The sequence below is a fragment of the Oryctolagus cuniculus genome, chromosome 7, assembly GCF_051225735.1.
Source record: "Oryctolagus cuniculus isolate XC-2025 breed Fujian yellow rabbit chromosome 7, ASM5122573v1, whole genome shotgun sequence".
Lineage (NCBI taxonomy): Eukaryota > Metazoa > Chordata > Mammalia > Lagomorpha > Leporidae > Oryctolagus > Oryctolagus cuniculus.
The window spans coordinates 46,211,017-46,222,346 of record NC_142873.1 but is presented as its reverse complement, the minus strand read 5'-3'; the positions used below and the strand labels follow the sequence as shown (position 1 = coordinate 46,222,346).

General features: G+C 51.8%; 1 protein-coding gene across 1 annotated transcript; it reads left to right on the top strand.

Moving 5' to 3' along the window:
- The first annotated feature begins 9,343 nt into the window (after positions 1-9,343).
- Positions 9,344-10,895, top strand: CRCT1 (cysteine rich C-terminal 1). Its single transcript, XM_008264429.5, has 2 exons — positions 9,344-9,414; positions 10,206-10,895. The coding sequence occupies exon 2, from the start codon at positions 10,228-10,230 to the stop codon at positions 10,570-10,572; it is 345 nt and encodes a 114-aa protein (XP_008262651.4). The 5' UTR covers positions 9,344-9,414; positions 10,206-10,227; the 3' UTR covers positions 10,573-10,895.
- The last annotated feature ends 435 nt before the right edge of the window (positions 10,896-11,330 follow it).

Genomic DNA, 11,330 nt, shown 5'->3' with positions numbered 1-11,330 from the left:
AGAAAGAAGAAAAAAATGCTGTTCCTCAACAGCAGAGACAAGGACTGTACACAATCATCGAATCTCAAAATGAGAATTTCACTCCTATACATCACATTCTTCATACTCTATTAGTCACCACAGATTAGGGAGAACATATGGTGTCTGTCTTTTTGGGACTGGCTTATTTCATCAAGTATAATGGTGGACCATGTGGATATTTATAACATTTGTGTTGTATGAACTTATCATATGATAATTCAAAGTATGAAATTATCAGCTTAAAAATTAGCCTGCTGTAGGTTTATTGAATTTTGAGCCCTACCTGTTGCTGCCTTGGCAGGCCCAGACCACATGACTTCACAGGTGGGTCGGGTGGTCCCCACCTCTGGCCTCGAGGAAGGTTCATTTCCTGATTTCCTGACCTTTTCTAGCTTCCAGAGGCTGTTGGCATTCCTTGGCCTGGGGCCCCTTACTACATTTTCTTTCCTTTTTTAAGATTTATTTATTTATTTGAAAGGCAGAGTGATGGGGGGGGGAGGGTGGGAAATGAATACCTCCCACCCATTGTTTACTCTCCAGATAGCCACAATGGCTCAGTCTGGTCCAGGCAGAAGCCAGGAGCCTAGAACTCTGTCTTCAGGTGACAGGGACCCAAGCACTTGGGCCAACCTTCACTGCCTTCCCAGGTACATTAGCAGGGAGCTGGATTAGAAGCAGAGCCCACGACTTGAACCCGTGCTCTGATATGGGATGCTGGCACATCACAGGCAGTGGCTTAACTCACTGTGCCACAATGCCAGTTGCTTCCTACATTTTCAAAATGACTCACTGTCATCCTTGCTCCTCTCCCTGACATCCTCTTGCCCTCCTCCTACGAGGGCCCTCTTGGTCACTTTGAACCCAACTGCACAATCCCAGAAAATCTCTGCATCTCAAGATCCTTAGCTTAGTCGCATGTGCAAGATCCCTTTTGCTATGGAAGGTTATATATTCGTAGGCTCTAGAAATTAGGATGTGGACATGGTTTGGGTAGGGGAAGAGATGGGCATTATTCCATCTTCCAGTGCACATCCCAGGGCAACAGGAGTAGTGAAAATAAGACAAATAAAAAGGTGACCTGTCCAGTGCTGAACTCCAGAGCAGCTTGTAGCGGATGAGAGTGGCATGGTGCAAAGCCCCTCATGGAGAGGTTCCCAGGCCATCGGGTAACACAAAGCAACTCATAGGAGGGGGAGACAGGGACAGAGTCTCAGGAGCACTCAAATCCAGTGTTCATATGACCTGACGGGAATGTCTAGTTTTGTTCATTAAAATCTGGGGCCGCCACGCACCTGCATGCTCATCCCGCACCTGCTGAGGAAGTCTTGACTTCTCCAAGGAGTTCTCCCACAGGAAAGGTTGTGCCTGTCAGCCCAGCACTTGGTATTCACGTTCCTCTTTGTCGGCTGACGTCTCTGTCTCTTGTGAGTTCGTTGCAGTGACTCAACGTCCCCAGGATTGATAAACTCAGAGGCACAGACAAGGTTGAACTTCATGGCCAAGGAAGAGTCATCTAGGAGGTGCCTTCCCTGGGAGGGTTCTTGGGGCCCTGCCAGCTGCCCATCCCTGGTGATGTCAGACCCCACCTTGCAGACCCAGGTGCTCGACTCCTGGTTATGGAGGGCAGCAGAGGCAACGATTAGTTCCACCTTTTCTAGACAGGCGATTCAGGCCATGATTCATCACCACATGGATTACTATTTTTACTGCAACTCCAGTGGCCATGTTTTCATAAGCAAATTAGTAACATTCTTTGGTATCTGTCAGGAATTGGTTCCAGGACTCCCTGCAGAAACCGAAAATCAGCAAATGTTCAAACCCCTTATGGAAAACGATGTAGTACTTTCATATAACCTAAGTATATCTTCCTGCATAGTTTAAACCCTATCTAGGTTGTTGGTCTGGGAATAATAACAAGAAAAAAAATGTGCTTATAGGTTCATTACAGGCACATTTTTTCCCTTAATATGTTGAATCTACTACTGGTTGAATCCATGCATGTGGAACCTATGGATAAAGAGGATCAACTATACACAAAATAAAGTTTACTAGAGGGACTGGCACTGTGGTGTAGCAGGTAAGGCCGCCACCTGCAGTGTGGGCTTCTCATATGGGCACTGGTTCAAATCCCAGCTGCTCCACTTCTGATCCAGCTCTCTGATATGGTATGGGAAAGCAGTGGAAGATGGCCCAACTCCTTGGGCCCCTGAACCTGCAATGGAAGACCCAAAGGAAACTCCTGGCTCCTGGCTTCAGATCTGCCCAGCTCTGGCTGTTACAGCCATTTGGGGAGTGAACCAGCAGATGAAAGACCTCTCTCTCTCTCTGCCTCTGCCTCTCTGTAACTCTGCCTTTCAAATAAATAATAAATCTTTAAAATAAATAAAGTTTGCTAGAAAAAAAGTTGCAGTAAGAAATTCGTCATCATGCAAGAGGCAGAGTGTTGTGTGGAGAGAGGCCGATAGGTGGGTTTCTTCCAGCTCTGCCTCAACCTGTGGTGAGGGTCCTCACCCTGTGGGGTCCCGGGCAAGTCTCTTTCCATCTCTGAGTCTGTTTCCTCTTCTCCAGAAGAAAGGACAAGGTCTAAGTCAGCCGTCCTGCACAGCGACCGTCATTAGAACCACCCAGTGAACTTTCGGGGAATGTCTGTGCGCTGGCCTCCCTGGGGTTGAAAACCGCTGGCTCTGAGTGATGGCCGTGTTCTTTCTGCTTCCTCTGTTCTGTCATTCCATGAAATGTCAGTGCAATCCTAGGTCCAGATTTGGTGGCAGCATCCATCCTCCCTACCGAGTAGCAAATTTAACTGAACAAGGTCGTGAAAACGGCACATGTGCTGCGTACAGTGCACTAGGCTGTGTCCTGTAGGGCTTCCTGAACTTGACCTCACTCCTGTAGCCAGATAGGTGGCCACCCCAAACAACTATAAGTAAAAGGGGATGGAGATTGACCCTTTTAAAATTCATCATGCCCTTAGGTTAACTGAGTAGTTTCTTTGACTTCTCTTAATTTCTTTTTCCAGAAATTCAGAACCTGTGTTCTACGTTCTTTCTTATATTTCTTGGCAATAAGGGACAAGATGGGTCCCTGCTGCACCGAGATCCAGCAGGCAAAGCAGCCTGTCTGCCTCCCCACCCGGCCACCTTCCTCGAGGCCCACCTGCCCCCTGTACTGAAATTTAGAGGTGGCACAGCACCGAATTGCATTCCTAGTGTTTGCTGAGTGCTTGCTAAGCGCTAGGCACTGTTCCAAGAGTATTCTGGATGCAGATGATTCTGTGAGATAACACTGTTTCCCTCTCCATTTTGCAGGTGAGAGCATGCTGAAGCAGACGTGTGACTGACCCAAGGTCACGCCTTGGTAAGTGGGGAGCTGGGCCTTGAACTCAGAGAGCAAATGCAGAACTAACATCCCCAAACCTTTGTAAGCCAGGTCTGTGTCCTCTATGAGAAAGAGACCGAATAATGCCTCTGAAGAACAGAAAACATGACAAGTGCTTATGTCAAAGTGCTAAGTGACAAGTTAGGAAGAGAAACTGCTGTATAAGGACATGGTATAAAAATCAAAACAAAACACCAATAACTAAAAAAAATATGAAGTAAAGAAACTGGAGAAAAGTATTACCAGAACCTGAGAAATGTGATAGGTAATGCTTAGATTCTTCTTTTTTGTGAGTACGTGTTTTGATAACGATTAGGCTTTCTTTATAATCTCTTCCCCCAGGAATAAGTAAGCACCCTTCATCTCGGGCTGGAAGAAGGCGTTGGGCTGAGGCTGATTACAATGATAGCTTTGGCTTCAAAGGTGGGCAGGGCAGTCATTTGAAATTCAGAATACATAGTTCTCATGCAAATAAGGGTATCCGTAATGATTATACTCTTTTCAAACTATCATTTTGGACTAACAGTTCCAGGTTCTGTTCTGAGAATTCTGTTTGCATTTCCTTCTTTAGTGGGCCAGGAATTCTTACTGGGCTCCTTTTAGTGACTACCAGGAGACTGCACAGGTGAAGAGAACCAACCCAAAGGGTCTTCCACCACAGGCTGTCATCCGGCCACAGAGCGCCCATTGCAGGCCCTGAACGTGGCGTGGAACTGAGGTTTCCCAAGTCTTACTTTTTCCTACTTTTATATATATATATATATATATTTAAAGATTTATTTTATTTATTTGAAAGACAGAGTTACAGAGAGAGGGAGAGACAGAGAGAAAGGTCTTCCATCCGCTGGCCCACTCTCCAGATGGCCGCAACGGCTAGAGCTGCGCTGATCCGAAGCCAGGAGCCAGGAGCTTCTTCCAGGTCTCCCACATGCATGCAGGGGCCCAAGGACTTGGGCCATCTTCCACTGCTTTCCCAGGCCATAGCAGAGAGCTGAATCAGAAGAGGAGCAGCCAGGACTAAAACTGATGCCTATATGGGATGCCGGCACTTCAGGCCAGGGCTTTAACCCACTGCGCCCAGCGCCGGCCCCCATTTTTTTATTGTCAATGTGGCATATTTTGGCCGTCTTTTCTAGTTGAATAGATTTTGGTGACTCTCCTGGAGACCTAGCATCGGTGGGGAAATCTGTTTTGTACTCTCCCTGGTTCTCAGTTCCTTTGTGTTCCTTCTCCCGACCACCCCCAACCTTCATCCTCCTGAGATGATTCACACAAAGACATCTTCCCAGCTCTTCCTTTAGGGATAACCAGAACCAATGCCTCACCTCCTGCAAGTTCTCCTGCTGTCTGTCCCCTCTGCAGCTGCCCGGTCCCTGCCACCCCTCCTGAGGCTGGCCGATGGTGCCATTTTTAAGACCACACGTGGAAACAGAAGCCATTCCTAGACTTCTGTCTTTTCAAAGGGACCATCAGAGCCGGATCAGTGCTGTCAGGGAACTCCTTTGGTGTGTCCAGGTCAGCTAAGGAGAGAAGTCCAACCACCCACATCATCTGCATCAGGCCGGCCTAAAATAACATGGCTAGGACATCAAGCATTCTCAGTCCAGGTTACAGCATCATCTAAGAAGGAGAAAAAGCTACACTAGATCATCGGCTTGGGCCTAGGATCTTATTTTGAATGTCCATTAGAGAATTCTTCCCTCCATTAGCTACATCTGTCATCCCAGAGATGTAGAACAGCACCGACCCAGCTCAGGAAATGGAGAGCATAGTAGAGCTGCCTGGGAGATTGACAGGTGCTGCCTGCGATTAGAGAAGCTCGACCGCCATCCTAGAGGCCTGCAGTTCAGAGGGGACCGTCCTGTCGCGTAATAGTCTAGATGCTTATCGAGGGAGGAATTGCGTCCCTGGGGTGTGGAGGGAGTGATCGAGCCAGGCCCCTTATGAAAGATGCAATCAGCATCCCGCACATGATCCACACCTCCCAAAGCCAGGTCAGTCTCTGTATAAAAGGCGGAAGCTTTGACTGCACCTCAGTCCACCTGCTTCCCGGGTGATCTGCTCCAGCGCCTGAACCAGGTGGAACATCTCTCGGGGCCAGCGAGGACTCCTGGTGCTCCTGGGTTGGGCGGAAACAGACGCTGGTGGGAGGCTGGGGGCAGCCTTGAACAAAGACTGGAGCGAGGGGGATTCGGAGGGGAAGGTTCTTCTGGAAGACGGGGAGAGATCGCTGTCTGTCTGAAGTTGAAAAGAATCCTTAAGATATGAAGTGCCTGGGTTGAAACTATTTACAGATGCTTTGTAACTGACCTTAGGAGACTGAGTTTGAAAAGTCTGATCATTAGAAGCATACATTAGTATGAATTCGTGGTTCAATTTCAAATGCAAGAAGTTACCTTGTGCTTGCTGAACTTAAAACTTCTGTTTTGTCTTTCAGGTTTTTCGGTCCCTGCTGAGATGTCCTGCCAGCAAAGCCAGAAGCAGTGCCAGCCCCCTCCCAAGTGTCCCCCCAAGTGCCCCTCGGTGTCCTCCTGCTGCGGCTCCAGCTCCGGGGGCTGCTGCAGCTCTGGGGGCGGCGGCTGCTGCCTGAGCCACCACAGGCCCCGCCGATCCCTTCGACGCCGACACCAGAGCTCTGGCGGCTGCTGTGGTGGCAGTGGCGGCTGCTGTGGCGGCAGTGGTGGTGGCAGTAGCAGCTGCTGTGGCGGCGGCAGCAGTGGCGGCGGCAGCAGCAGCAGCTGTGGCAGTGGCCAGCAGTCAGGAGGACCTGGCTGCTGCTGACTTGGGCCGTGAGCAGCACAGAGCAGAGGCTGGCAGAGCCAAAGCGCTGAAGAGCTGCCCAGTCCAAGGCTTCCCCTCGCCCGTTTTCCCGCGGCAGAAGCTTCTAAGATGTGCGTAGTGCCCGCCCCCCGTCTGCCCACGTTCACCCACGGTGAGGTCTGGGGGTCCAGACCTGCCTGGCCCTTCTTTGGAGGACAAGGGGTGGACACTCAGTTGTGAAGCTGCTTCCTCTGCAACAATAAAGCTTTGGTTCTCAATGGCACAGCCTCCTGATTGCCTTCTGTGCACCTCCCCACACCCCTCACCCCTGCCACCCCCATCAAGCCACCCGCCTTTCCCTGCTTTTAAGTGCAACTGGATACTTAGCCAATAAGGAAAACAAAAACCCTCTGGGAAACACTCTTCCCTTTTAGACTGTAGATCTGTGCACTTTCAGCTTGTAGAAAAAGTTGTGTCAAAGACGGTTACGGCTGACAGCTCACGCGAAGAGAGGAGGACGGTGGGGTCCAGGAAAATCGCATCGTGGGAGGGTCTCCTTCAAGTGTGGGTCACAACATGAAGCTAGTTTATTTCCCATCCAGCGGGTTAGATCACCAAAGTGCTCGTCCTGCCTTCCTGTGCGTGCATGGATTATTCTGATTATTGCAACCTCACGTGCTGGGGCAGGCTGGAGAAGAGAGCTAAGCCCTGGGCGTGGGAGCAGTCCAGGGCCAGTGGCGGGGGGGTGAGTGGATGTGGAGGCTGATATGGAACGTTGGAGCCCATTTCCCTTGGATCCTGAATTCTGGGCTTCCGTCTGAGTTTCTACAGGATGGAGTGGCGAGGGCAGGTGTGAAACATCAACCCGTTTCTCCTGGGTCCTGAGATCTCAGGCTGAAGTTTGAGTAGAGAGCCAGGGGCGACTCTCTCTTCCAAGGACTGTCTGTGGGAAAGGGTGTACTGGGCGGCATGGGCTTTGGCCACTGTGCTGGGTTCTCCAGGCAATGTTCCTTCAAGACTGGACTGCTTCCTGGAGGAGGTACTCAGAAGGTTTATCACAGAAAAGATGACTTCAAATCAGCCTTTTTTTTAAAAAAAAAAGATTTATTTATTTTTCCTTGAAATTCACAGTTACACACAGAGAGAAGGAGAGACAGAGAGAGAGAGAGAGGTCTTCCATCCGCTGGTTCATTCCCCAGATGACTGCAATGGCTAGAGCTGTGCTGATCTGAAGCCGGGAGCCAGGAGCATCCTGCGGGTCTCCCATGTGGGTGCAGGGGCCCAAGGACTTGGGCCATCTTCCACTGCTTTCCCAGGCCACAGCAGAGAGCCAGACGGGAAGTGGAGCAGCCGGGTCTCGAACCGGCACCCACATGGGATGCCAGCACTGCAGGCAGCGGCTTTTCCTGCTACACCACAGCGCCGGCCCCATAAATCAGCCTTTTATAGACAAAGGACACAGTTGACCCTAGAGTTAACAGTGACAGGACAAGTAAGTTAGTGCCCGAGGCCACAGCAAGCCCAGATGGTGCAGGTACTTGCTGGAATGCTCTCCTCATAGGGATTCCTTCCCAGTCTCCTTGTGTGGATTCCTCTGGAATCCTTCCTTCCCCTTGTTTCCCCTTCTCCTCTCTCTCTCTAGAAAAGAACTTTGCTGTTTCCTGGAGGAGATCCTGCCTCCACCTTGTTGTTTCAAGATTTCCTTCTTTTTTCTAATATTGACTTCACTTCTTGGAATGTCTCACTGCTGTACCCGCCAAAGGCTCCCTAGCTAGAGACAACCTGTCCATCAGGCTCTGAAGTCACATTACATGAAACTGGTGGCATTTGTGACTTACCTTTCCTCATTCTGTGCCCTCAGACTGTTCCTGGATCACCCCCAAATCTCTCTCACCATTAAATCTTGGATTCTTTGGCCTGAGTTCTTACACCTCATGTTCATGGTTATGAACAGTTACATGACCAAGAAGCCATTCTGAAGCCAGTTGACAGCCAATTCTTTAAAGTTAGTCATCCTGGGGCTGGTGCTGTGGCGTAGTGGGTAAAGCCACTACCTGTGGTGCCCGCATCCCATGTGGGCACCGGTTTGAGTCCCAGCTGCTCCACTTCTGATCTAGCTCTTTGCTAATGGCCTGGGAAAGCAGTGGAAGATGGTCCAAGTGCTTGAGCCCCTGCACCCACGTGGGAGACCTGGAAGAAGCTCTTGGCATCTGGCTTCAGATCAGCCCAGCTCTGGCTGTTGTGGCCATTTGGGGAGTGAACCAGTGCATGGAAGACCTCTCTCTCTGTCCCTCTCTGTAACTTTGTTTTTCAAATAAATAATATTTTTTTAAAAAAGTTAGTCATTCTAAAGGCACTATTTGTCAGGGATGCTTTAGACCTTCGGGAAAGATTTTCTTTCCTATTGTGCGGTGGCCCCAGGGAGATCCTATCTTCCAAGGGAGATGGTGGGGGTGGGGCAGAAAGTGTTGGTTCGAGGACAACTTGTCCCAGGCAGTTGGGCCAGTGTCCTGCACACATTTCCCCCTGGGCCCCGGGGAAGTGTTATGAGGATATGATAAGCTGACTGACCACATTTCCCAACTTTTCTGTCTTAGTGGCTCTTTCATTTATCTTCCTGTTTCTAGTGACAGAGAAATCTCCACTGGGATTCCCACAGGTGCATCCTTGCCACTGTCTTCTCTTGGCTCCATCTGGAAACACCTGCATGAAACCCGGCAGGTTTGCCACAGCACCCCTGGCCTTCCTGAGGGACCAAGAGCCAGAGAGATACAAATCAAGCTAACAAGGGAACTAGGAAGCACCAAGTGCATGATTACACAGCGATGGATATGTGGGCAAGTGGAGCCGTGTGTGTGTGTGTGTGTGTGTGTGTTTGTGCACGTGGTGGAGATGGGCAGAAGGGGCCCCAGCACTTGCCTCATGGGAGCCCCATGCCTTCCCCTCGCACACACACAGCCCTCCCAGCTATGAACAGTGTCCTGTTTGGAAAGTAAACACACCCAGCAATCCTGGCACCTCTGCGGAGTGACTTGGATGCCCACGTGCACCACCTACGGTGCTACCTGAGTGATGCATGTCTCTGGGATGTGTCTGTCAGCTGAGCAGGTCTGTTGGGAAACGGGCTCCTCCCACGAGCCTGGCTTGCTTTACTTATAAAAGGTTCTCTGGATGGACACTGCTCAGTCCACTGTCAAGCAGGTGGCCTGTTCCGGTTGGAGAACTGAGAGAGGTTTCCAGTGGAGCCAGCGTCTGGTAAGTCTCTAAGGAGGTCTGAGGGAGAAGGCTGGGAAGGCTGGAGGAGCAGAAGCCAAACACAGCCAGCAGGTGTCTGTGCAAGGAGAACCGTGGCAACCCCCTTGGGCATCAAGTGTGCCAGTCTTTGGCGGTGCACATGGGGACAGGGCGAGGGACAGGGGCTGAAGTTGGCAGATTTGTGCAGCATGTCTATAGATGAGCCCTTACTGGAACTCAGGTCGCTCGAATGCCTGGAGGGGGACACTCCCATTCTCTGCACGACCCTCCTTTCTCTTATGGTTGTGGGGGATGGGAGGCATAGGCAAGGGACGATGACTGGATGTGCTCCAGTGTGGTGGATTCATTAGATCCAGGAGGTAGGAGTTTGGCAGTTCCTCACTTCTGGGTATGTATACAGTGTTAGTAATTACTAGAATATCACTTGACGTTCTGTGGCCAAGGTAAAACCCCGGGGGAAGAAAAGAGCCAGAACGTCTTTGGCCTGGGTCCTACGGAGAGAAATGGCCGCAGTATCCGGTATTTCCCCTCAACGGGCACCCGGGTGGTCCTCATCCCAGTCAGGAAAATGGAAAGTAACCCATCCTTCGCAAGGACTGTTAGCTCCTGCAGACACGCTGAACTCAATGCAAACATCTGCTGCGCGCCGGGCTGTCATTCCCGGCTTCCGCTCTGTACTCCCGGGCCCCAGCACCGGCCAGCCGGCTCGCTGAGCCGCGTCTGCAAGCCCTGAGGCCCACGGTTGGAAAGAAAAAAGCGTGCTCGCGTCTCAAAGGCTGGCTTTCTTCCAGGTCCGCCGTGACGAGCTCCGCCATGTCCCAGCAGAGCGCCGCTTCCGCCAAAGGCTTTTCCAAGGGGTCCTCGCAGGGCCCGACTCCCTGCCCAGCACCGGCGCCCACCCCGGCGTCCGGCTCCTCCTCTCCGTGCTGCGGCGGCGGCTGCTGCGGCTCCGGCTCGGACGGCGGCTGCTGCGGCAGCGGCGGCGGCTGTTGCGGCGACAACGGCTGCTGCGGCTCGAGCTCCACCGGCTGCTGCTGCTTTCCGAGGAGGCGTCGCCGGCAGCGCAGCGGCTGCTGCTCCTGCTGTGGGGGCGGCAGCCAGAGGTCGCAGCGCTCGGGTAACCAGAGCTCCGGCTGCTGCTCCGGCGGCTGCTGCTGAGCCGCCCACCACCTGCTGCTCCCCACCGCGCCTCCTCCCGGTGGTGCCCCTGGCTCCCACGCCGGGTGCTGGGCCTCGGAGTTTGCCTCCCACAGTAAAGCTAATTGCACTTTGATGTCCGGAAACCCACCCGGGTCTCAGCCCCACAGAACTCCCCGGACCCCCTGTGTGATTTTTCTCTCCGGGGACCTGAGAGCCATGGGCGGAACACACTGGACTCTGCTATGGTCTGCAGGGGCTTGCACCCAGCAGGTGCCCAATCAATGCCTACTGATTTGATTGTCCTTTGAAGACATCGCAATAAAGCTTCTACCTCCTGAGAACACTGCGTTCCCATTTATTCCTTCATTCTTACGTTTATCAATTATCCACTACCTAGAAATGCTTGTGAAAAGCCAAATAGATAAATGATTCCCGCCTGGATAGGAATCTGGCTTTCTTGGAGTTATTATGATCGCAGCCATCACATATGGACAGTTCTAAGTATTCTAGGGACTCTACTGACAGGTGCCATCCGATTCAGTCGTGACTCCCTGAAGTGCAGGCTCTTAACAGACATTTTACAGGGGACAAGCGCTGGTTGAGGCCAGGGCCCAAGCTCCTGCCTCCCTTGCTTGCTTTGCCCTCCTATGCACCCGACCCAAAGGTTCGGGTCCGCGGCTCTTCAGGGGTTTGGAATTGGAATCGGGAGCGCTGAGGCTTTCTGTGGGGCGGCAGGGGGGTCACTGGGTGAGCAAAGTTCCCCCAGCTGTGCCTTC